General features: G+C 38.9%; 1 protein-coding gene across 7 annotated transcripts in view; it reads left to right on the forward strand.

Moving 5' to 3' along the window:
- The first annotated feature begins 18586 nt into the window (after positions 1-18586).
- IMPG1 (interphotoreceptor matrix proteoglycan 1) overlaps positions 18587-27688 on the forward strand; it is a 131600-nt gene continuing 122498 nt past the window's right edge. For all 7 annotated transcript variants that reach the window (XM_089530885.1, XM_089530886.1, XM_089530890.1 and 4 more), the window contains exon 1: positions 18587-19153. In XM_089530885.1, coding sequence (XP_089387011.1) covers positions 19087-19153 — 67 coding nt within the window. In that variant the 5' untranslated portion in view covers positions 18587-19086. The remainder of the gene's footprint in view (positions 19154-27688) is intronic.

A 27688-nucleotide genomic window follows, 5' to 3' on the forward strand; every position in this document is an offset into this window, starting at 1 on the left:
AGTGACAGAACACAGACAAGGCAGCAGGAGCAAGAGAGGAAGGCCATCACGTCTATCCTAAGTTGCATCCCTCCTCTTCCTATTATTATTATTATTATTATTATTATGACTTTTGGTTTCAATATATACTGTTGGTGATCTTAAAGACTTTTCTTTTAGCATTTTTATATTACTGGGCAACATGTGTACACTGCCAGAGAATTTTGGTTATTGGTTGGCTCTGAAGTGTAATGGATAGATCAATTTTTTTATTATTTCATTCCTACAAGAATGAATAATTTCATAAATTTTCTTCCCATTCAGTTAGATTATGAGGGTTTCTGTGTGATTTTTGAGCACCACTAATAATGCAAAAATTTATTTGGGAAAATCTCTTTGTACAGAAATACAAGGGTTGGGAGTTGCATGAGAAAGATCCTTTCAGACAAAAAATGTGTTTCCTGTACAAACAATGCTATTATTGTTTATGAGACACTGGTTAATGTGTATTTGTGCAAACTACATAAATATTCTGGTATCCAAATAGGAAATATGTTTCTTGTGCAAAAAAGTAAAAAGTAATGTGCAGGAGTCTTTGTAGCTGATGCAGAAATGCTGTTTGTTTGTTTTTTGCCCAGGAAATATGTTTTCTGTCCACACACACACACAAAAAAAAGCTTTCTGCACAGACAAACCATGTATATCTTTGTACAAACTAATTTTCTCCAACAAAGTATCAAACTGCAAAAAAATCATGACCATTCTCCTTTTCCTTGGCCTAGTGTTTCAAGTGTTGAGACACTTCTGTTTCATTGAGAATGTGAATATTAAGAAGTATTCTTCATGTCTTCAGTTCAGATTACCGATAGAATTCAAGTCTCAACCTGTTAAAAGGGATGTGGGTATAAGCAATGTAAAAATAAGATAGCTATACCCATTTTTAAAGGGGAATGGACTTCTATATTATCAACAAAGGGTTCCTGTTCCCCCAGTTATGCCCAGTGTGTGAACTGATTTATTTATATGTGCAAATGAATTACTTCCTATGTGGGATTATAGAAAAGCTATTCATTAATAACATACACAGCTAAACTGACAACCATATTTGCTTAGAATTATCTACACAAGAAAATGCAATTGTGCAAACAGCAATAAAACTGAAGATATTTTTATATGTATTAGATACCAATGCTGCAGTCTAAAGTGTATGAATTTGAAGTTAGCTTCACAAACAACAACTGGCTTTCCCTCTGAATAAACACCATTATCATTAGCCTACAAATTGCATTTAGGAACAGGGCAAGTAGTAGGCTTGCCAAATATCTACCCATTTACCTATCTATCTATCGTTAAATGGCTCCCTCTGGAAGTGATTAAAATGCAATCTAGCAAGTCAGGGCAGCCAGGTTAAAACTTCATGGGTTATGAGAAGAGCAGATGAAGAGCAATGAGTTGGCAGAATATGGTGTTTCTGAACTTCAGACCCCAATAGTGGCTTATTAGTCAAACCAGTCAAGGAGTTGCTGGTTAGAAAAGGTGGGAAAGAGGATTGCCAGCTGTTCAAGAGGCTGCTATAATTCATGAGATTTTCCCAACAAATCCCATCCTTGTCCAAAGATAAAGCTACAGGAAAGATTTAGAAAGATGTTGATTGTAACCTTAATGAAAATCACCTATTTATATTGTTCCATTAAATTCATGGTGATTTCAATCAATTGCTTATATTAGTGATTCAATCCACCTTCATTGTAATCAATGCAGCTTGGTTAGGAGGCAACCAAGGAAGAAAATGTCCCTGATTTGAACACCAGTTATGAAAAAGAACTCTTGCTTTTGCATACAAGACTAGTGTGCCTGTTTTGTTGACATATATCAGCAGATGTCACTCCAGCCTCCTGGATTATGCAAATGATGACCCTCCCCAAGTCACTCCACTTATTCATGCTGTCATTTTCAATGTTCCAACCATTTAAAAAGGGGGGAGAGTTGTCTGATTTTATTTGGTTCCAAGCATATGGCACTTGTGCTTCCATCCCCTTTGTTTCATTTTGCATACTCAAAATCATTCCCTATATAAACTGAATAACTTTTTCTACATGAGAGAACTAGAATTTTGCTTGCCATGGCCCATGTACATAAAACCATATCTTCTTTTGCTCTGTCTTCAAAGGGCCTTTGAAGAAGGTGAAAGTGTGAAAGCTTCATTACTACTATAGGCTTTCTGTAACTGTGTTATGCTAACCTATGAACCTGCCTTCTGGCTAAGACCACTTGAAACCTTTGGTCTGACCAAGCAGGACTCTTCATACATTCTAATGAGTCAAAATGGTTGAGTGAACTATATTATATTTGTTTCAAATGTCATCTCTTCTCATTCAAGTCATGGACATGAATCTCAGCTCAAGGAAAGCACAAGAAGCACCCCCAAGTTTGTGAGAGTATCTTGGACAGCAAGAGCCTTCAATGAAAAAACATTTTCAGTACTTCTACAGGGCCCTCTAGTCTGTAGAATAACTGCATATGGTGTTCATGCAAGACCATCTCCACATTTGTGAAGGCTCCCAGAGAAGTGTTCTCTATCAGCTGAGCACCAATACCAGGTGAGAAAGCCAAGCTGAGAGATAGTACCCAGACAAAAATTAGCTTCTTCATTTATATCCCTCTTTATCCCAAAGCAAATACTCAAGGCAATGTACAAATACAAATAAATGCAACATAATGAAAACATATGAGAGAATAACATTATAATGAAATTAAATTATTAATAACATTAACACAAATTTTAAAAATACAATTAAAATGATTTTAAAAATCAGTTGAAATAGCCATACAATTAAAACAGTAAAAGCTGTGGCCAGAATCCTGTTAGGCAATAATAATAATAATAATTTTATTTATATCTTCCCACCTCTCCCAGGTGGATCGAAGCGGGATTACAACATAATTAACATACAGAACAGTAATAAAATACAATAAAAATTTAACAATAATCCATTAAAACAGATTCTATCAAAAAGCGATGGTGGAATAGAAATATAGAGATATAGATCATAATCAAGAAGAAAGGATAATATTTCTTATATAAGGTCAGGTGCATAAGCTCGCCGGAAGAGATCCATCTTTACTGCCTTCTTAAAAGCATCCAAGGAGGTAATAAGACGGATCTCTTCCAGGAGACTGTTCCACAATTTTGGAGCTGCTAAGGTGAAAGTTCTCTGGGAAGTAGAAACTAACGTAGTTGTCTGTGCTTCTAACAAATTCTTCCCACTTAATCTGAGAGTGTGGGGTGGATTATGTAGGGAGAGGCGTTCCCGCAAGTAACTCAGGCCCAAGCCACGTAGGACTTTAAAGGTAATAACCAACACCTTGTATTGTGCCCGGAAGCTAATTGGTAGCCAGTGAAGATCTTTTAAAACTGGTGTAATATTGTCGGTCCTTAAGGAGCCTGTGACCAACCTGGCTGCCATGTTTTGAACTAACCGAACTTGGTACAAGGGTACCAAGACAAGAGATTACCAGTGCATGTACCACAGCTTCAAGGTCCTTTTGGTCCAGATAGGGAAGCAGTTGGCGTATCCAACGGAGTTGATACCAAGCACTCCTGGCTGTTGCATCCACTTGAGATGACAATTGTAGGGACATGTCCAGGAGTACTCCCAAGCTGCGAACTTCATCCTTTAGGGGAAATGTGACCCTGTCCAGGACTGGTGTATAAATCTCCTTCCCTGGACTAAGGGTACCTATCACAAGTACCTCCTTTTTCTCTGGATTCAGCTTGAGTTTGTTTTCTCTCATTCAGCCCATTACTGACTCAAGGCAAACATTCAGAGGAGAGACGCCATCCTTAGTCACTGCAAGAATCGGAGACATAGAGAAACATATTTGGGTGTCATCAGCAACCTGATAACACCACGCCCCATGTCTCCGGACGATTTCACCCAGCGGCTTCATGGGTAGTAGTTTTGCATGGTGTAGTAGTTTTGAGCACTGGACTATGACTCTGGAGAACAGGGTTCAAATTCCTGCTCAGCCATGAAACCCATTGGGTGACCCTGACAACTCACATGCACTCATCCTCAGATGATGGCAATGACAACCCCCCTCTGAAGAAACTTGCCAAGAAATCCCCATGATAGATTCACCTTAGGGTCATCATAAATTGGAAATGGCTTGAAGGCATACAATAACAACAATCTACCTTATGGTTTTTTGTGGGGGTTTTGGGCTATGTGGCCATGTTCTAGAAGAGTTTCTTCTTGATGTTTCACCAGCATCTGTGGCTGGCATCTTCAGTGACTCCACAATCTACCTTATGCTTTTATAACTTTAATATTAATGATTCCTAAATAGCCCCTAGTAAAAATCCCCGAAATCCCACTTACTGCTAAGCAGCCACTGGGATCAATGGGGGTCCGTTCCCCTGTTGATCAAAAAGCAGCTGCCTGATGTTCTCACCCACCCCTCGCACAAGTGATACCTGGGCTGAAGGGGATTTGCAACTGGCCTCCTTTTTATGCCTGTTTCTATGGTTTCTATGAACCAGAAAGGTGCATCCCATTCATTGTACAAGGCAACGTTCTAGTTCACTTTCTGTCACTCTAGACATTCTTGTGAGGAACCAGTATTTTGCAGTAATGATTCCAAGTAAATCTTGGAAGACTTCCTTTTTGGGGGAATGACAACCAAACTTTTCCAAGCTCAGGGGGTGGGTTTGTACAGTCATTTTCCTAGGAATGTTTGCAATTGTTCCTGTACTGACCTCAGCAGTCATTGCCCTCCTATAAGTATAGGGACCCTTTAACATCTTGCTCTGGAGCTAATGAGATCTGCTTGTTGAAACACATGGACTGATACATACTTCTAAGACACAAAAGTTTATTTATTTGTTATTTTACATAAATAAATTTGATAGGACTTTTCAGCATGTAATCTGTTTAGATCTGAAGGCACAGGGAGCGAGTATCTCAATCGTTTCAACTTCTTCTAGGAACATAGGGTCGCACTGCCTGACTGTGAGCAGCAGATGGTGCCCAAAATCAAGGTCCAGATTTTACAGGCAAAACCTGCTGATAGAGGGTTTGGAAAATGGAAGGGGAATCCAGGCTGGGAGATCTCCAAGACAAGGAGAAGAGAGGACACTAGAACCAACACCAAGAAGGTAAGCGTGTGCATTCCTTCATCCCAATAAAAGAAAGGGGAAGGCTGTGCTGAAGGAACAGCCTTGAAATGGAGGATGCATCTAAGCTTTCATGTCTGGGTTCTTTGTTGGTCCACTGCTGAACAAAGGGAGGTATTTCTCAACAAGTACCAGGAAGTTAAGACATTACTACAGGATTTCCTAGGTCACGTTAACCATCCATTAAAAACTGTGAAAGTTCAACTAAGAGAGGAGCGGGAGGGAGAGAAGTGACCCCAGAATTTTCTTTCATATGCACACAATGAAGAAGCATAGCTGGATTTTGAATCTGTTACTGATTTCACAGAGAAATTCAGGTATTCATTGCCACTTCTGGGCTGCACTGTGATTAAACAATAAGCCCAGCTTAACCTGGATGCTACCAATGACAGCTCACTGAGGGAACCCTCCACCACCATTCAGTCCACAAGCTGCCTCTGGATGCTACTGATGTCAGTATTTTAGTTTATCTGAATAGTTGTACCTTTAATGGATTGATTTATAGCAATTAGCAGGTTTCTGTGTATCAGGTCTCTGCATATTGAACTCAGAGCTTGGAATAGTTACTAGTGAGGAAGCAACAACAGCAGCCATGCTGGCTGGAGGATCTGGGGAGCTATAAAGATAACAAGGGGCTCATTCCCACTATGAAGATTTTCACACCTGGGTGCATTGCTGCTATAACATCATCCAAACATCCCTAAAAGGTGGGGGAAGCATCTGTGTCTGAAAGCCAGGCACACTTCCTGAATCCCCATGGAAACGTGCCTCCCTCCTTTACATCCCTGAATCGTTGCTCTCTCCAGGAACAGTTCAGGGATGCAAAGGAGGGAGGCACATTTCTATGGCAATTCAGGAAGCGTGCCTGGCTTTCAGACACAGGTGCTTCCCCCCACCTTTTAGGGATGTTTCAATGACGTTTTAGCAGCAATGCAGCCAGGTGTGAAAATCTCCTATGATTTAAAGGAAATTACTGATCACTTTATATGAATGTTGTTCCCATTTTAAACTGGTTCCAATCCAAAATACATCCAGAGATGACTTGTTCTTTCACTAGCTTTGATTTTTCTTGTGATTTTCTCTTTGGGGGCCAGGCTTATGTTTTCAACAGGTTAAGGTAGCTGGGGAGGCAGGATTATCTGCTCTGCTCTTTCTGTGTTGTTGTACTTTGCATGCTCAGAAAGGGATTCTGGAGACAGCAGCTGCTTACCTTGCTTGCTATGAACAGGACCACCAACATCTATAAGGTCAGCAACATTAAAATCCCATTCTTTTAGTTTTTCACGCCACCTTTATTTTTACTGCATTGTTCCCTCTAGATACTCTGCTGCATCCCCACACTGAAAATCTGGGATTCTCCAGCCTTCCTTCATCATTTACCCAGTGCTGAGTCTGCTACTAAACTTCTAGCTACACAGAAGACGAGGAGAAAAAGTAGGGGCTGGGTTGGTGTTTAAAAAATTGTAAAAAGCAGCTTCATTGTCAGAGGCTTTGTTAACAGAGCTATGCCTGTTGAAGGCTTCTGTAGTTACCATGCACATGTGTCCGTTTCACCTCACATAAATCCAACATAGTAATTTCTTCCCTTTGAACTGTGCCTTCTCTGCACAGTATCAAGGAAGATAATGCTCACTGGAGAAAGAGGATTTGAGTAAGACAATAGTCTGGCAGGTCTTACGTTTGGCTCTATAGCCACATAATTATGTCACAAAGAACAGGCTCATCTTCCCTTCCTCTGGTAAACTGGAACACCGGTTATGTAGCAAACGTAATCCAACTTCCTTCAGCCTCTAATAATGTATCTATGTGTGCCTATTATCTCCCTTTTACATTTCTGTTCTCTCTTTCCTCTAATGCTGAAAGAAGGAAGTGTTTGTTACAACAGCTAAAGCTGCCCAGTAAAGTTGCAATCTAAAAGCTCAAACAAATGGAAAAACTATTCCATGTTAGAAGTACCCATGCATCTTTTGAAACTGATGGCTATCAGCATTTGTAAATGGATGAGCACAACAGTGTTTTTTGAGTTTTTATGTGCTAAACAATTAGGATTTATGAGTTAGGAATATTTTAGAAATGGTGATTTATCTTATGGGTGTATTTTAGCAGTTGTTCTTGTTTTTATGCCTATATACTATGAGCTGCTTTCCCCAACACCCCATTTGGGGATGAAAATTCTACATGAAAACGGAGGGGGAGAATACTTACTAAGCAAATACAAAAAAGGTAGCTGATAATAAATCAATTATTTACAAGATCTTCAAGCATCACAAGGAGATCTTTAAAACGTCAAACCTAGAAATCCCATGAACCTTTGAAAGGCTTAAAGCCTTCAGAAGCTCCTAAAACCTTTTATTTTTTTAGGCCTTGGAAAATTACCTTGAGCCACATAGAATACAGAAAGAGTACAGACTCAGGGGAAGAGACACAACTATGTTAAAAATAGAATAGTAAAATATATTAAAACAATGGGATCATGAACAAAATATGGGAACCATATGACAGAGGGAGGACACATACATTAGAACAGTCAACCCAAATAATGTTGGGTAGTTATAAGTGCATAACCAAGAGTTACACATTTGTACTTACTTCGTATTCACGATCCCTACATAGCCTGTTATTTAGGGGCAACATAAAGATCATGAAAGTCCTACAGTTCCCATTTACTAGTGAACAGCCACTGTGACTGACAGGGGTCTGTTCTCCTGTCACTCAAGAAGTGGCTAACTGATATTCTCACTCTTCCTCATGTGAGCAATATCCACTGTAAAAGGGGATTACAACATGGCCCCTGCTTCTGCCTATCTCAATGAATATCACTTGTACAAGGAGGTGGGAATGTTAGTCTACCACTTCATGGGCAACAGGGGAGCAGACTGCCACTGAATGCAGCAGCTGCTGACTGGTAAGTGGGAATTGCAGGTGTTGCACCAGGATTCACTATGTAGCTACATAACTAATGTGGTTTCAACATATTGCATAGAGGATTCTAGCCATCTTCTCCAGTCTGATACCCTCCACTTGTGTTGCACTACAACTATCATCATCCCTCAGACAACATCAACTTGAGAAAAACTGGACTGGCAAAACACTAGGAAAGATGTATGCAGTACTTTGAATGTAATGCTGATAACCAAAATACATTTAAAAAAATAATCAGGTGTTGCACATCTATCATTTAATTAAATTGGTGAAAGGTAGAAAAAGATGTGCCACTTGATGTGGGCACTCAGTACATATTGACACAGCCTACATTACTATTCTGAATCTTGGTCAGCATCCCAGGCTTCACATCTGAAAGGACACTCGGAAGAACATTAATAGGATTTAAGATATAAATACCTCCATGTGCCATCACTTTGCTGGCTTCAGGAACATGAATAACAAGCACACTAGCACTAAGATCTAGGATAAAATAAATTTAATTAATAATGATATATCAGAGATCTGGAAAACTAAATATCTATCTGGATTTATGCTAATACCACTTTGAGGAAAGCAATAATGAAGTTTAGTGGTGATACAACAACCTAATCTCAAGGTTAACAGGGTCACATCTCAAAAGCAAACAGAAATGTGGAAATAAAAGTAGACTACAGAAATATATAAGCTACTGGTATGACTGGAACGATAGGAAGTTTTAGCTTATTTGAAGAGAAATTAAAATGGAAAATATTATTCTACATGGAGATGGAGAATGCTGGGTAACTAGAATCTGCAAAATTAAAACAGAGAGTATTTCACACAAACCTTTGATGGATCAAGTGTTTTGTGTAATTTCCACAGTGTAGGTCTGTGATTCTTAACCTTGGGTTCCCCAACCTTGGAAATATTCACACTTCTACAGTTTTCATAGATGGGCTCCAGAGGGCCCATGAATTGGGTGCAAAAGGTGTTTTTTCCTTTCAGTTTTGTTAATATTGTGTTAATTTTTAGGTAAAAAATCAAGTGTACTATGAAATCATTTCTTATGTGAAGGAAAGAAATATTCATTGCAATAAAATAAATTGTTTGCAAATTTTTATGGGCTTATTTTTATGTGTATTTTTCAGGAGTGGCAGTCCATACATTTCTTCAGATTCTCCAAGGTTCTGTGAGCTAAAAAAAAATAAGGTGAAGAACCACTACTGTTGATTTGCCATCTTAAATCAGCTGATGGGAAGAGAAAACACACACATTTCATATAAAGCAAAAGATAAGAAAACATTTTTCACGTAATATTTGCAAAAATGTGCAAAGGAAAGGGTTGCTAAGGCCAAAATCCAAAATCTTTTGCAACTTATCAAGACAGCTGATGCAGGGGAAGGATCATAGTAGCATCAGCATCACGCAGCATTCCAGTGAACAACACAGGATCAGAGGCCAGGACTCATATGCTGTCATCTATGTTGACAAGTCTCAGCAACTCATGAAATCACTCACACACAACAGTTATTAGACTGATCAGTGGAGACATGTCCCTGGCAGATGGAAAGTAGAAATCCCATAGGCCAACCTTGCTAGTAGGCTTTTAGTTGTAGTCCCAGCTAGTATAGACCCATTAAATCAACGAGATTTATCAAAATATTGTCTCTCTGTTAAATAAACAACTGGTTAAATGGGTCTATTGTAGTAAGGACTACCACAAGGATTTGTTCAGTTACAACAGAATAATGGGGGGCGGGAGATAGAGATCAGTGCGATCTTATACATGTCTACTCAGATGTTTATTCCAATGGAACTTAGGATGCAAGTACACTGCAGAATGAATACAATTTGACTCCACTTTAACTGCCATGAGTTCATCCAATGAATACTAGGATTTGTAGTTTGTTGTGGCACCATAGCTCTCTGACTGTGAAAGCTAAGTATCTCACAAAACTGCAAATCCCAGAATTCTGTAGCATTGAGCCATGGCAGTTAAAGTAGCCAGACAGCATGGCATAGTCATTTGATCTATAACTCTGGAGACAAGGGTTTGATTCCACACTCAGCCATGAAACCACTGGGTAGCCTTGGGCAAGTCATTTGCTCTCAGCCTCAGGGCAAAGCAATGGCAAACCCCCTTTGAACAAATCTTGCCAAGAAAATCCCATGATTGACCTTAAGCCAGAAATGACTTGAAGGCATACAACACAGAGAGAGAGAGTTAAAGCAGTGTCAAACTGCATTAATTCTTCAGTGTAGATGCAGCCTTATTCCCATTGACAGTATCCTCAATAATCTTTTATTATTATTATTTGCCTATGCACAGTTAGGCCATGTACAACTTTTCCCTTTTTGCTCTTTGTTATTCTCACCACTGCAGATTAGCACTACTTAACTGGAATGTCATATAACCATCCAATAAGTGCTAATAAAAATACCTCCACTGCTGCAAAAGAGGAATAAATAGCAGTTGAAGCAGTCTTCGAACACTCAGAGAAACATCTTCTGGTTCATTAGTTACCTTATATTTATAAACATGTCTTGAAATGACACAGCTGTCAAGAAGGTTTGTAGGGGGAAATGAAAATCTATACAAATAACCAAATAAGCATTTTCACTACAGAAAACATGAGCGGGCACCATGACCTATTCAAAATTAAGTCTCTTTGAATTCAAAGATACTTACCTTCATTTGGTAAGGGGGTATAGGATTGTAGGCTGAAATAGACAATCTGCTTAAATTAGACAATCTGCTAAATGTCTATTTCCAAACTTTAAGGGACATTCTTGACAACTGCCATTTAAAGTCTGACACAACACACCAGTTAGCTGTCACATAGTATCCTTTTTCTCTTCCCCACTAAGTTTGGTTTCTGCTTAGTTAATGCATACAATGTGGTGATGGAGAAATATCAGCTGTTGAATATCTCAGTTAGTTGCAAAATTATTAAGAGCACAAAAGCTGAGAACAAAAGGTGACAATTTGACTTCATATTTGATGGTTGTCTCCAATCAACAAGTTGTTAGGCATTAGCAAATAATAGCTGTGCGCTGAAAATTCTCTTCCCATACCTTCCTGCAGTAACTTCATGCTAGAAAAATAAAAGGTAACTGTGTTAAATCTCTTGAAGTGTATTATTCAAGCTTCAGCAGTTCAGTATGACTTAGGATGTTGATAAGGAGCAATAATTAATATAATGTTATGGAACAGAAATGTTAATGAACAGAAATGTGCTTATATGTTTAGTGCCTTTTGCAATTATGTGAATACCAGTTTGCATCCTAATGCGTTGCAACAGGCAAGAAAGATAAAACGGCGTCAAAAGCTCTGTTGCTAAATGTTCTTTTCCAGTCATCCTTTTTAAGGCATCACATCATATTCATATGTTCATATGTCCTTTCATATGTTCTTGTGGTAGGTATAATGAATATATCTGTCAAGACACCAGAGTTATGCTAGCTTTGCCTTCTGCCTCATGGCCAATGCGTGCTGAGGATGAACTTTTTCAGTGGTGAGGCTCTTCCTGACCATGGGGAAAGTTATTTTTTGGGGGAGTGACAACACCAAGAATCTCTCAGCATGGCCATGGTGCTTGCAAGATTCTGAGAGTTGTAAACCAAGAAAGTCATTTTCTCAAGTCCTGGCCTTTTCCCTTCACATTATAATATTTCTTGTCATTTAAATTAAAATTCAGAGCCAGCATGACAGAGTGGCTTGATCATTGGACTATGACTGGAGACCATGGTTTGATTCCTGCCTCAGCCATGAAAGCCACTTGGGCAAATCACATGATCTCAGCCTCAGGGGCAGGCAAGGGGAAACACTAACCTCCTCTGTATCAATCTTGCCAAGAAAACCCCATGATAGATTCACCTTAGGACCATCGTAAATCAGAAACGACTTAAAGGCACACAACAATAACTCTCAAATTATCTGGGCACCTGGAATAATAGGAAACGCTCTCCGACCCCATATGTGGAGGGTGATCAGAGAGCAGACAAAACTAATAGGCTCATCCCTGCTCTCCCTTCTCGTGTGTTCATTGTCACTACGGCAAGAGCACAAACCTAGGATGAGCATTTGCCCTGCTAAAGGAAAGTTTTAATTCTCCTTTTACTCCTGCTGCATAGTGCATTAGCACTCCCCAACCCTTCATATATTTGAAATATATTTCATATAGTCATAGAAGATTTTCACACAACATCATTATATCGTTCCTTTATCGTCCCAAAGTGTAGTGGAATTGTCATAACAGATAGACAATTCCAAAAGATTTTCACATGGGGCTGTTAGTGTTCTTAAAACATTGATATATCAGAATTCAACAATTCAGCTGTTTTGAAATCATTTTGTAATCTTTAATGCTGAATTCTGATATATCAATAAGAACACCAACAGCCTCATGTGAAAATATTTTGGAATCGTCTATCTGTTCTGACAATTCCACTACATTTTGGGATGATAAAGGAACAATATAACGAAGGTGTGTGAAAATCTTCATACTCTCTACTGACTGATAAATAATACCACTTGATGACCAGATGGTCATAATTAAATTATTTAACTCTTTTCCAACTCTGAGTCAGATTACTTAATGAGTGAAATGATCCTTATATATTAGTGTTTCCCCTTGATTCAGAACTCTGCCTGTCAATTTATGAATGACTGTTGTAACCTGCAGAGGGAGAGAAGAAATGCAACGGAAGACATTGTTCTTGCTACCTCTGATGCAGGAGGGTTTCTACAAACCATTGACAAAAATGCCCAGAGATGTACCTCAATATAATTCCGGTATACTGTTGTTTAATAAATAAAAATTAATACATCACAAGCATATCTCAGTTAACAAAGTGTCTGACAGATAAGCTCCTTTTTACACAGTCTTTTTACACATATCCAGCCTCCCTTTGTCTTCCTTGTCCTCTGTGTAGCTGGATAATTTTTAGCAGCATTGACACTGGGAGCATGGTGAAGGAGGGCTGAAGAAACTCAGATGTTTGGTATCAGGTTGTAGCAATCTGCAGCGTTACCCAAAAGGGGGGGCTTGGGGTCCCACCAACAGTGACAGAATCTCCTTGGTATTTGGGGGAATTTAGCTGAAAAGTAGTCCTGTAAGAAGTTGGGTAACTTTAAGGGATGTTTTAACCTATATATACCAGAACCATTCATTCTTTCTTGCACCATGGTGCACCTCAGGGAGGGAGAGGGGCCAGTGCCCCCCATCCCTGCACCAGCAGCTTTACTTGCAAGTAAAACCACGTGGGAGAGGGCCTGGAGCCCCCTGTCCCTGCCTCAAGTGGTTTTACTCATGAGGGAATTGGGTGGGTGCCCTTTTGGCTCCACCCCTGAAGCCCCACCCCCCTGCACCAGGTGATGCCCTGGTATGGAATGCCACTGACACTGTAGAACCTTAGCTCAAACCTGGCTCACCAAGGCATGAACAAAAGCTCTGAAATGGGTATTCCATGCTTTTTGTGAATAGGCAATGTCTAGGTGAGGATTCCTCTACATTAAGCAATCAATCCTGTCACACATAAATGGAGGGCATAAAGCTACATTTCCTTTGATTATTGCTTTTGTCATTGCTAACTGCTGCCAAGTCAACTTTGACTTATGGTGACCTTATGAATGAGAAAGGAAAGATAAAATGGTAACTTGGACAGCACAAGTGAGAAGAATGGCTACTTACCAGAGCCTGGTAAATTTCTTTGAAGACAGTTCCCTCTATCTGTCAGTGTCCATTACAATCATAGCTTATTGGGAGGTGTAATCCAAAAAGAAATTTTCTCTATATATATTTTTTCTAACTACTGGATAGACTCATATATAAGTCTAGAAATTTTAGTCAAAAAATCAACCCACAAAACTTGGGTCAACTCATCCATGGGTCCATGTAGTAAAGACTGTACCTTAACTCTCATCAAAAATGGAACCAGGACAGTTCTCTGACTAGAGTGGTGAAAGCAAGAACTTAGTCCATCCCAGGAACACTTAAAAGTGGCACGGACCCCTCTACTCCCTCTGATGCACTGTTGCTTCTGAGTTCTTTGAATGCCAAGGCAGAAAAATGTCAGGTCACTGGCACTTCTCCTCAAAGAAGCACTGAGAGAGTAGACATGTGAGCATTTTGTTACCCCCACCCATAACTGCTCTCTCTCTCTCTTTCTCTCTCTCTCTCTCTCACTCACACACACACACACACATATTGCACAGCCACCTTTTACTATTGTACATTCCTCATTTAGCCAGCCTTTAAACACAAACAGTTATGCCTGCCAGAATTTTGTAAGTTCTTTGGCATTGTTTTCCTTTTCTTCATCCTTTATATTCTTTGTTACATGCCCCTAGATTTTACTCTTGGTTTATCAATGGGTCATATCAAAACCCATAATATTGGTCCCAAAGCCTGCCTTCAACTTATATATGAGGTCAACACAATTATATACAGTACTTTCAGGTGTTGGTCAGTTGGGACATAGATGACAATAAATGTGTGTGTGTGCAAGTTCAGGGGAAAGTCGGGGCACTGTCAGGACATCAAATGCAAATTATGTGATCCTACATCATAGGACTAGTTACAAATGTGTAACTATCCTTCATCTCACAACCTGACTCTGCAGATCTACCTTAACAGCCAACAGCTACACTGATCCACAGAGGTCTGTTCTGTTGGCAACTAGGTTGCAGCAGGATAATGTTTCAGCCCCCTGGAAAGGCTTGAGAGGACATTTGAAATAGTGTCAATAGTGCTGTGTTTGTGAATAGAGAGGATAGCTGAATATGGAGCGGTTGCAGATATGTAACTCTAGGCCGCAAATCCATAACTGCACTGTAGGATGCCAGTCAATATATTTGGCAAGGAATCAGATTTGCTATAGGTTTCTCAAATGTCACCCCCTACACTATGCATCTTAGTGTCTTTATTATCTTATATGCATAGCTGGTATTACCACATCACCACTTTGAGATGGTATTTTTACTTTTCAGATGCACAGAAACATGAAAACAGAGGACAAGCTGCTACACATTTCCCACCCTGTTTCTGCACAGTTCTGTTACTAGTTATTTATTTTTATTGATTGATTGATTGATTGATTGATTGATTGATGGTATTTATACCCCGCTCTTCATGTAAAGGCTCTCAGAGCAGCTTACAGATAGTTATGCTAGATATTAATTATGAAACCCCATATCCAGCAAGAGGGGTGTAGAGTATGCTAACAACACTGCTGAATTAATGCAGTTTAATACCACTTTAACTGCCATGGCTCAATGCTATGGAATTCTGGGATTTTTAGTTTTGCGAGATATTTAGCTATCTCTGTCAAACAGCTCTGGTACCACAGCCATTCCTTCTAGACCCTTTCTGTCCAATTCTGCTTTAATTGCCATGGCTCCATCCTGGAGTTTGTAGTCTGGGGAGCCCCTAGAATACTACTTCCAAGAATTCTAAGTGCTCTTCCCTAATCAGCAAATCCCAGGATATCATAAGATTTTGCTATAGCAATTAAAAGTGGGATCATGTTGCTCTATATTGCTATAATTGTGTAGCGTGTAAAGGCCCCAGGTGACGACAAGACAACCTTGTATCTGAATTTGAAATGCTTCTCTGGCTGAAAAATAAATACAAAACTACTTTGTGTGAGCATGTGATTGTTGCAGGTATATCTTATTTGAGCAATGTAGCTCCATTCTCCACAGTGAGAAGTGAAATGCTCCAGCATTCTGGCCATGTCCCCCTCTTGGATGAATGGGTGCCTCAGCTCAAAGCATGGTCCTTTTCTGCTTCTCTTGTAAGTTTATGAAGCGTTATTGAAATGCAGCAAATTCTTTTTTTTAATGCCTCTTTTAAGATTATATAATTGTTTTCGACAGCAAACCGTCTAGAAGAAGCACTTCTGGATTAATTAACAGTGACCTATAATTAAACACAGCAGTACTTAGAGAAGCAACAGTCCCCTGATAGCATTGCTTTAGCTATAATGAGTATTTGTCATCCTTGTTTGCTTCCACAGTGGCAGTTATCAACTTTGGTTGCCACATTTTTAATTAAGTGGAACTACAGATAAGGCACCGCAATATATTCATGATTTACAGATAGCTCTCAAGGCACAAATCCTATCAGGAAAACATATGTGAGGTTCAATGCTACCCATGTTTATCAAGGGATAAGCCTCACTGAGTTCAGTGGGGTTCATTTCTATGTATATTTGCACCCCAGGCTCTCATTAGCTGTGAATTGTAAGTCAGCAGTATAAACATTTTGCAGAGTATTTTCTTGGGTTTTGTGCCATGATACTACACTTAAAATCTTAAAGACAGAGTTTCTCTGGCATATACCAGTGCAAGGATTTTTGTGTGATACCATATATAATACAGACAATTTATTATAGGCAGGTTTTCTCTTGTAAACATCTATTGAGTAAACATGTTCAGTGGGCCTTTGGTATCTGCTAGGGCTTGGTTCCAGGACCCCCTGTGGATACCAAAATCTGTGGATGCTTAAGTCCCATTATATACAGTGGTGTAGTAAAATGGTGTCCCTTATATAAAATGGCAAAATCAAGGTTTGTTTTTTTAGGATTTTTTAAAATACTTTCAAGTAATAGATGGCTGAATCCATGGATAAAGAATCTGTGGATACAGAGGGCCAATTGTATTATAATGATTAAGTGTGTAAGTTAATATATCACACATTATGTTTTCATTATGTTTTGCTTTTTTCTTGTTAACCATGATAATGTTCCCCTGATTTGTTCATTATCTTTTCATAATTGATGTCTTGGCTACAGGGCAAAGGAAGACAAGAAAAAAATAACTGAATTGAATTATATTTACCAATCTCAGTCCATTAGCAAAGGTATGAACAAAGAGAATGGCTTCATGGCACACTACATATATTCACAGAAAAGTCCTCACTACTGTAACAAAAGGTATCTTCTCATCCAAGGAACTGACTTTTGGTAAGCAAGTGTACCCTAACTGACCACTGTAAAGATCTGAAACACCTGTATATCTGCACACAGCCCTTTGAGAATGTAGGACAAATGTCATAATTTCCATCCTTTTGAATCCTATCACACTTCACTGAAGTGTGTGTGTGTGTGTGTGTGTATATATATATATATATATATATATATATATATATGCTTTACACCTAAACATTTATTATCACTCTGTAAGCATCCAAAGAAGTAGGTTTATATGCATGAAAGCTCATTCAAAAACAAAAACCAGTAAGTCTTAAAAGTGTTGCTACATTCCTTTTCCCTCTCTTCCTTTTTACATAGCGATAGTGATGATGATATTATTCGCTTGCCTTAGAATACATCTAGAGCTGTTTTGTTCAGGTTTTCTGATTTGCTGGAACAGACATTTCTCTTTATATCCAGAAGGTTGTAAGAAATGTTTGCTAGGGAAATAAAAATCAATACCCCTAAAAACTATTTTAAAAAGCACATGCAGAGAGATAAACCAATAGGAAAGAAAGGCAGGTCAAATGTTGGTCTCAGTCAGCAGCTTTGCAATTGTGGCTCCAAGCAGATAGAAGAGGAAGATCTTTGTTTTCTTTTGCCATTGTTTAAATCCCAGGTAAAAAATAGAACCCTGACCGGGTTCAAATGAAGGTTGCTCTTAGAGCAACTTCTTCCTGCAGAGCTAGGGAAGGGTTTTGCTGGCAGTGAATAACCTCACAGTGTGAAGCCTGCTTATGACAAAGAAGATATGCAAGAAACGGAAAACGCCAGTTCCATGGTTATCCCTGATTATCTGGAAAATGTGCAACCCATTTTTGATCAAACCAAACTGAGAGACCTAGTATGATGGAAACACACACACACACACATTGCAATAGTCCTACTTATAATTATTCACTGAGATATTCAAAGGCATAGTTGTATTTGTCAGTATCAGTATACAAAGGGATCTTGTAGCACCTTTGAAATGGAGAGAAAGACATCTGTAGAATAAGCTTTCATAGACTCAGTTGCTCCATCAGATGGATCTGATAGAGTAGACCAAGTCCACGAAAGTTTATTTTATAAATTTCTTTTTCTCAATTAGTTTCAAAGGTACTACAAGATCCCTTTGTTCACTGGAATGTTTATTTATGGAAGGAAATGCTTATTTTGAGTAGTTGTTTTTTGTTTCTGTTTTCTTGTGTTTTATATTCTGCAATGCATCCAGCTAATGCAAGGTACATTTCTTTCACTATCATTGCTCTCCCCTCCCCTCCAGGCCCCACTCATGCATCCGTATCCCCCATCTCTCCCTTCCCACTTCTGTAATCTAATTTGGAATTGGATGTTCCAAGTTGTGATTATTACAGAACTTTCCTGCTGAGTAATGACATTGCTTGTTTGGACGTTGCGAAAGCAGCCTTTTCAGAGTTTTCAAACCGCAAGCCTCCGCACCATTAGCTTACCAAAGGAAAGTTCATGAGTAATGAATGCATCTCATCGAAGTAAGCAAACTCAGCTGCTGTCCTTTAATGATGCATCTCAGTGTGGCATAGGCCACATGACTAGAATGTCCAAATGGCAAGGGTTGAGAAGTAATGGTCAGGAGAAGAAGACTTCTGTTGTTTACCATGGTGCTACTGAACGTCTTCTGGGGCTGACAGATGCCACTCCAGAAGGTTAATAAGATGAAGGCAGCTCTCCCAGCTGGACCATAAGAGGGATTATGTCTGAGCAGCAGATAAACAGCTTATTCCAGAAACAGACACTGCTTTTTTTGTTGTTGTTTAAACTTCGTCACTCTTCTCAGAATTCTCACTCCAGTCCTACTTTCGTTCTCTTTGGGTGAGAGGTGGGATGAGCTGGAGGGTTTGTTCAACTCTTGGATCCTCCATCTGTTGCTACATAGCGAATGAGAGGACATTCTGAACACCTTGGTTTTGGGACACAGCTGGTACGACATTTGAGTGGTGTCAACTCCTTAAAAACAACTTATTCAGCCAAACCTACTTCTTCATAGCCTGCATAACCATCCTTGAAAACTGTGAATGGTTTAAAAAAGCACCATGAATTTAAAAACAGGATTCATATTTCTCATAGTTTGCCTAGCACTCCAAGTCCAAGGAAGTACAGGTAAGTGTCCTTTAAAATGTATTGTTGCTTGACATTGCTTCATCGGTCAATGGGTGGGTGGAATTTCAGCAGGAGAATTAAGGGAACAGAAAATGACATGATTCACTTCTTAGAGCTGCATGACTATAAAAATAAAGCTTTTATCCTAGCCCTGAACCTTTCTGCTTTAAACTAAGAGTAATCATTACAATAGAATTTAACAGATGTTTATATTAGTTATGATTATTCCATATATATTTTATGCTGCCCTTCATTAAAAATTCCCAGGGTGATTCTGAGTACACATAGGATGATTGCTTTATATAGGCATAAGAGTTGTATAGCTTGACTCAAGTAGATTGGCCTCTGAAGAATACACATTGCAGTTTAGATTTCTCAGTAATACTCTTGCAATTTCATACATACAGACACACCAAAAACAACACACCTGAGCCAAAAAGTAAGTATGCATGACTTTTCAGAAGTTCAGCTAGAGGTAGCAAATGACTACATACCATTACAAACATTTGCCTTTGGTTTCTACAGAAAGTTATGCTCATATTTAGCTGGATTGGGACCCCTGCACAATGTGTTTCTCCTTCATGAACTGACACTTCTGTAGATTAAAATTTAAAAAGATGTACTTAAAAGCAAAAAGTGAATACACACATGCACACATTTGTAAATAACAGTAATAATAAATCAGCAGAGCACAGGAAGTATAAAAATATTGGTTTGTATCTGGATTTAGCCATGGTAATTATCAATGGGATTCATACAGAATCTTGTCTAATTTAAGTCCCATTGATTTCACTGAGCCTGTTTAAAGTATGACCAAATCTAGAGTCAATCCACTGTGATGGTGTTTGCTGAAAAAGACAAGAATTTTGGTGAAGATAATAGAATGGTATGAGTATGTAGGGGTTTTGTGATGAAGTAATGTGTACAAACACTGAAATGAAGGATCACTTTGTTATGTTATCTAGCATAGAACCATTTCATGGTATTAAATATGCTTCAGAAATGAATATTTTCCCGTTCTGGTTTTCTGAAAAATCTCACACAGCCTGATGTCATTTCTCTACTAAGTAATATGTATGTGTTGCATTGTTATATTTTACTATTGCTTTTTTGGCAGAAAATTGTCATATTTAGGGTGGGATACTGTTTGCTTTGCTACTGAGCTAATTTTCCTTTTATCCTTTTTCTTAAAAATCATCCCACTCTAAATGAACATATTAGGTCTCAAATATCCAGCAGGTTCCTGCCAAAACAAAACAAAAATTGAAGTAATCTAGAAATACATATTCACTACTTATATTTCATATATCCAGATAAAATTCAAAAGTCAAATACATTCTTATTGCCATTTCAGAATGAGTAGAGATATATGAACAATGAGATTGTATTGACAACAGTATTTTAAAAACATGTTTGCAGATGGAGTTGTGTACCCATTAGGTTTTGTTTTTTTAAGATGCCCGTTAGGTAATGAGAAATGATTTAATCAACTGTGGAGGCCATTTGTTGAGAGGAGAGTATAATTTGGCTAAGTGATAAGGACATTTATAGCTGACTTTTTAGGCCATTGTTTGTTATTCTTTCTTTCATTTTTTAGAATCCCTTTAATGTAATCCTTTAATACTATTTTAAAAATTGGGACATATGGGTGGCAAGGAAAAGTGAATGTTTATCTGTGGCAAGAACTCAAAGCAAAACGTGGCTAGGAAGCTAATGCCTTTGCATTTACATGGATATTTTACAGCAATTAAGATGCACTTACTTGACAGACTGAGAGTCAACCATAGTATAAATTATATATTAGCCAAGATTAAGAAAAAAGGGAAGTTACTACACGGAAATAAATGGCTGATCATTCTCTCCCTCCGTGTTGTTGGTGGGAATATCAGCTCAATCAAAACCAGATGTAATTAGATGCGGTGGGCGGGGGGTTGGAAGAAGGATTCATGATGCAAGAGGTGGGAATTAAGAGGCTGGACTGGATAGCTCTTATGGTCTGTTCTAACTCTATGATTCCATGTTTCTATATGGCTCTCCAGATGTTGGTGAACTGAAATATCCAGTAGACCTAGCCAGCATAACCAATATTGAGGAATGCTAGGAGATGCAGTTGAAGAACATTTGAAGGGTCACACAGAGCCCACCACTGGGTTAAAGACAAGCAGCAATGGCGCAGCTGCTATTGAATGAACTCTAATATGGATTGCCTTCTCACACACCTGTCTGTGGACGGTTTCTATACCAGCAGTGGTAATAATAATAATAATAAAATTTATTTTTATACCGCTCTTCCAGAAGACCAAAGCGGTGTACACAAAACTCAAAACCAGTTACAAACACATCATAAAATAAAATAGATAAAACCAATAACACAATATACAATATACAAATCTAAAACAATCATTCGAAAGGGTGAGGCAGAAGGTTGATGGAATCAAAATACACAACTTCATTTTCCAGAGGGGAAGGCTTGACAGTAGAGGAAAGTTTTTAGCCTCTTTTTGAATGTTTCTAGGGGGGTGATCAGGCGGAGTTCCTCGGGAAGACTGTTCCAGATTTGTGGGGCCGCTACTGAGAAGGCCCTCTGGGATGTAGTAGCATATTTAGGTGATGGAATTTCTAGCAAGTTCTTCCCGGTTTTTCTGAGTATGCGGGGTGGATTATATAGGGAGATGTGGTCCCTCAAGTAACTCGGGCCCAACTCGGGCAGATGTTCTGATAGGTTCCAGAACATCTGCCAGTGATTTGTACATTGCCAATGGGATGTGAAGTATCCACATGGCAAACCACATCAGATGCCATAAGGGTTATGGCAAAGTTGCTATTGAAGTAAAGTGGTGTGCAGACTACTTTATAACAAGAGAAAAATATTGCAATCTAAAATATAATCTAGAAGTCACTTCCTCATGTTGAGGTTACCTATCATTTTTGCTAACCATTGGCTTTATAATTTATTTATTCAGTTAGTTAGTTAGTTTATGTAATATTTAATATCACACATTTTCCCCATATTGTACCGAAGGCAGTTCTCAGTTAAAATAAAAGCCAGTTAAAACAATGGATAATACAGAGGTTTAAAAACAGATATTAAACAATCATATTAAAAATATTAATTTAAAACAGTTTTACATATGTCATTAAAATATCATAAAATGATCTTACAATAGAAGTCAATACACCCCAATTAAATGACCTTCTGCAACAGACAGTTAATTTTTATTTCATTGTATTTTATTGTATTGGTTTTGGAACTCAGTTGCCCTTAGAAATGGTCTTACAGCTTTCAGCCTTCCAAGAGGAATTTGACATGCACCTTTGCAGGGGGAAAATGCACACCTATTGTGTTATTTTATGGCTGCATCAAATTTTTGAAGCACAGTTACAAGAGAAATGCATTCTCCAATCCTATACCATCCAAGTGCTAGCAAGGCATAAATGTGCTTCTTTTATTATAAATAAAATTTCAGAATATTAAATGCTATATAACCACTGGGGTGTAGTTTTTAAGCACTGGACTACAACTCTAGGGTTCAATTCCCCACTCAGCCATCGAAACCCAATGGGTAACCTTGGCCAAGTCACACTCTCAACCCCAGAAACCCCCATGATAAGTTCTCTTTAGGGTTGCCATAAGTTGGAAATGGCTTGAAGGCACATAACAACAATAATATAGATTGTTATATTTCCAACAGCATGCAGAAGACATTCTCTTGTGAAGGGGTAGACAGCTTCCAGGGCCCAGGGATATTTTATTCTGCTCCACCCCCAGGATCTATTCTGATTTGACATCCCCTTCTGGTTTATTTGGAAATGGTGGAGCAATTGGTGGGAAATTGCTATTGCTAGAAAATGAGCTTTGGGTCGAGGAACGATTGTGGGAGACCTGGAGGAGTCAACCACATTTTCCCCTCCCATACAGTAGCACTTCCCACCTTTACTTCATCAAGAAAAACTTGGGCTCTCATTTTGTGGCAGCCAGAAATGGACATTTCATCCATCTCTTCTAAGTGTCATAAAAATGCTGTATCACATAGTTTCTTGGCTTGAAGGCAACACTTCAATGATTTTCCAAATGCCAGCATAAGTTGGATCTTACTTATCCAAAATGGTTGGGGCCAGAAGTGTTAAGGATTTTGGATTTTGTAAAATTTGGAATACCTATGTTTGTTTATACATAAAGATGGGATCCAAGTCTATAAACACCACACTAATTTATGTTTCATAACCTTATACACATACCCTGAAGGAAATTTTATATGCAATATTTGTAATAATTTTGTGTATGAAGCAGAGTTTGTGTATATTGAACCATCAGAAAGCAAAAATATCACTCTCTCAGCCACCCATGAATAAAGTTTTGGAAGATTTTTAATTTCGGCATTCTGGATAAGGGACACTAAACCTGTACCAGGATATAAAGAAACTAGGCTTTCTCTTGTGTTTTGTAGTTCCCCTCCAAGCAATCATCTCATCTCATCCATTTATTAATACACATATGTCCCACATTTCTGCTAAAAAAATGATACTCAGGTTAACTAACTGTAATAGCATTCAAAATAAAACAAATATAAATAAAATATATTTTTAAAATTAAAACGTATGAATAAAAATAAATAAATAAGAACACCCAATCATGAAGATCCCTTGAATGGTAAAAAACCAAGGACCTGCCACAGTCAAAAGTCCTTCAGGTGCCATGCCAGTGTAAACCATACTGCTTAAGAAAGTGAAAGAAATATCCCATTCTTAGAATATTTCTGGATGATTTCACTCACATTAGGAATGTAGGGCTACATCTTACATCAAGAACACAGGTCTTTGATACTATCTATCCTAACTGTCAGTGCTGACATGGGGGGGAGGGGGCAATTCTCAATCCTACTTGAAGATGCCACAAATTGAACGTATACCTTTCTGTCTGGAAACTGTATCCTCTGTTACTGAGTTATGTGATCCATCTTTCCTTGGTCTAGACTATGGTGGGGGGGGGGGGGAATCTATTAATATTACCTTTTATATTTGGAGTACTTGTCAAAACACAGCTGAATTGTTTGGTCAAAACCAAATGGCTCAAACTACCAAGGGTGTACAGAAATGAAAGGGCACACATTCCCACCACCATTTGCTTCTATGGATACAGTGCCAGGGCTTGCCCCACCATTACACAAAGGGAAGTAACAGTCTGGTGTAAGACATTTTGGATTTCAAGAAAAGGTATTTAATTTATTGCCAGAGATGGGGAGAGGTGCTTGTACAATATTTATTTGTTCATTCATTCATTCATTCATTCATTCATTCGGGCCTCCCATTCTAAAACCATTTACCTGGCTTTAGGTAATGACTTGGGAGAGTCAGGATGCAGACAAGGCAGCAAAATGTCTTGTGCCACCCCTGACAGTGTGTGTGTGTGTGTGTGTGTGTGAGAGAGAGAGAGAGAGAGAGAGAGAGATTGGCAATGAATGCCAAGCTTCAAGGTGCCACTCATGGGGCAAATAGGCAAAATCTCTGTAACAGTGCTACATTTACTCCATAGAACATGCCAATGCCTTAAGGACCACTTGAAATTTACCAAATGTAAATAGTTCTGTTATAATATATAATGGTGAAAACATGTATTCATTAATGGAACTTTCAATTACATATCATGCACAATTCAACCATTTACTGATGTCTCATCACTTGATGATTTATCAGAAACTGACCAGTTTCCTCTGAAAAATCTTAAGGCATGGCATGCCATCCAAGGTTTTGGCTGACATTTGTTCCAAATGTTGTCTTTTCTGGGATAGCACTTCCTGAGTAATGAATACAAATGTGTGGCGTTTTCCTTTGCCTAATTTTCTTATGCCTTGAGATCATCTCCTTCTTACTCTTTTCAGAAAGAATAGGAGGGCCATGCAACATTTATTAACAGAGGCATAATGTGGATTTTAGTTCAGAGAATAGATATTCACCAGTTTATTCAGTCAGACAGACAAAAGCTTTCTATGTGCTCTGAGAAATCATCCTAATTACTTCTGGCTTTCCACTTCCCATCATCATGCTCTAACTCAGCTGTGTGTAGCAACTATTAAAGATCTCTGTTTATATAACTGGCCTGGAGTAGAAGGTTAAATATATTTGTACCAAGACATCCTCAACCAGAATTTTTTCTTGGTTTTTCCATGCCATAGAGATTTAAATTGCCCCGAGTTGGTTTATGAGTTAAATTTTCTCCTCACAAGTGAAATGCTGTCAGCAAGAGAATTTGCTAAATTACATACATGGAACCACTTCTATGTTATAAGAATTAGGACCGACTTGTCTGTTTTCTTGAATTGTGACTTCTGGAAATGTCCCCATCTCTGAGAAAGGGAATGAACTGGCCATAATGATGTATCTTATAATAATATTTAAACCAGTAATCTGCTGGAAAAGTCTTTAAATATTTAAAACCATTTTTACAGATATGGAATATGTCTGTACAGTCTCTGTTTAGCAACTACTTTAGACAGATATGGCTATATTGTGTGTTGATACCTTGATACTACAATGTTTCCTGCTTTATGGTTCTGAGAAAAATAGGGTATATAACAGCAGAGAAAACTAAAAGAAAAGAAAGCAGTCTGGAGAGCAGGACAGTTACCACCAGTAAAGGGCTCTCTGCCCAGTAATGTTCCAAATTAATAGGTCACAATCAAATGATGGTGTCCTAAATTACTGTACTCTTGGCAGAAAACTGCTGTTGCTCACTATGTTCTTGATTATACTGTCTGTGTTTAAAACTGATAATTTTAAGAGTTTCTGAGTTTTCAGCGGGGTGTGAAGGAATGTGACTGTCACATTTAGTGTGCTTTTTCACCAAGGCAATATGTGCATTTAATGTAGATTTGGTTTAAGCTATTTTTTACACATATAAAAACATGACAGCTTGGGTCATAAGATAATTTGACTCAGGCTACACCCCTATGGATGCCAGGATGTGTTTCTAGGGCCACAGGACTGAGGGTAAATCTTGCTCGAAGGAAGGGGAAGCCTGCTCTCAAGGGTCCCTCCTGTCCATACCCAGCATTATAGAGGTTTCTACAGAGACTCTGACCTCAGAGGGGAGATCAGATCATAGTCTCCCTTCTGTCTTATCCCTGGCACTGTAAGTGTTTCTCCAGGGCCTTTCTGCTTTGATCCTAGAACAATGGTTCCCAACATTTGGTCTTCCAGGTGATTTGGACTTCAGCTCCTATAATTCCTGACAGTTGGCCAAGTTGGCTGGGGCTTCTGGGAGCAGTAGCTCAAAATAAATGGAGGTCCAAAGGTGCACCCTGGAACAGAACTTCAGCCTCATGGAGGGAAAAAGAGGAGGAACAAGTGTCTACTGAGGTGCAGTAGTCAGGCAAGAAAGTGAATCATACCAGCTTCCAATCTCATTTCCAAAAACCAAGGTTCATCTGAATGAATTCTACCCCACTGCTTCCATCTTGTTGGCAGCCATGCAGAGATTTGTGTGTTGATTTCAAGCCATTTCTAGATCAAGCCTGTAGTCAATTTAATGTGGCACATTGTTAGTAAGAGACACCAGTGATGATTTGTAAGACTAAGGTTAAATGGTTGCCCTCATACCCTTACTATACTATTCAATGGCTGCAGTGTGTGTAGACTGAGTAGAGAGAATTTCACTCTGCAGGTTCCAGCTAAGGCTGATAAAGGAAGATAATAAATAATAGAAGTCATGTAAAGTTATCAAAATGAGCATAAACAGTTTCCCAAAACAGAATTACTTGTAGTAAAATTAATGTAGTTAATCTGTCTCCTGTGCCTTCCCCTATTTTTCATCCAAAAAAAGGAAAGATGCTTGTGATGCACTGTTCTTAGACTGAGCAGGACTCCTTGAGACCTCAACACTGGTCTTATATTTCCCCTTAGTATCTGAAACATTAAGGTCTATCTGATGGCCTGTTGCTTCAGCACATCTAGTTGAGCTGAGGACTAGCTATGTAAAATGGAAGGTTTAACCATCTGTCCATCCAGAGAAGCAGGGTTAAATATTTATAAGGCTGGCTTGACATCTTAGTTCTAATCTGGCCGGTCCATTGAATGTCACAGGTACAAAGCTCTAAACAAGGAGAAGCACAGGCATTAACTTTGAAGTTTATCGCATGGGGCATAAACCGTTCCCCAGCGCGTTCTAACGGGGACGAGCGTGGGCGCGCATGGAGCGCGATGGGCACCGGTTGGGGCCCAAAACGCGACTTTATCGCACGGAGGAACGCCGCCACCGCCGCACGTTCCCATTGCGTCCCAATTCTGTTCCAGGAACGGGGAACGGTTTATGCCCCATGCGATAAACTTCTTTGAATGGGAATATCTGGGCATGAAGCTTCTCCCTCCATTGGATTGAACAGGGAACACACTTATCCTATAACTAGGAATACAAGAGCAAACTGGAGTAGCCACTGAACCCAAAATGAGCAGTTTCATTTAGCATATGATTAGCACTGGTATGTGTTCTTTTTCAGCAGGCAGGTTCATGTATTATCTCTTTGTTCAGGCTCTGTTCCA

The sequence above is a fragment of the Sceloporus occidentalis genome, unplaced genomic scaffold (genome assembly GCF_023333645.1).
Source record: "Sceloporus occidentalis isolate IW3139 unplaced genomic scaffold, rSceOcc1.0.p SCAF_6, whole genome shotgun sequence".
Lineage (NCBI taxonomy): Eukaryota > Metazoa > Chordata > Lepidosauria > Squamata > Phrynosomatidae > Sceloporus > Sceloporus occidentalis.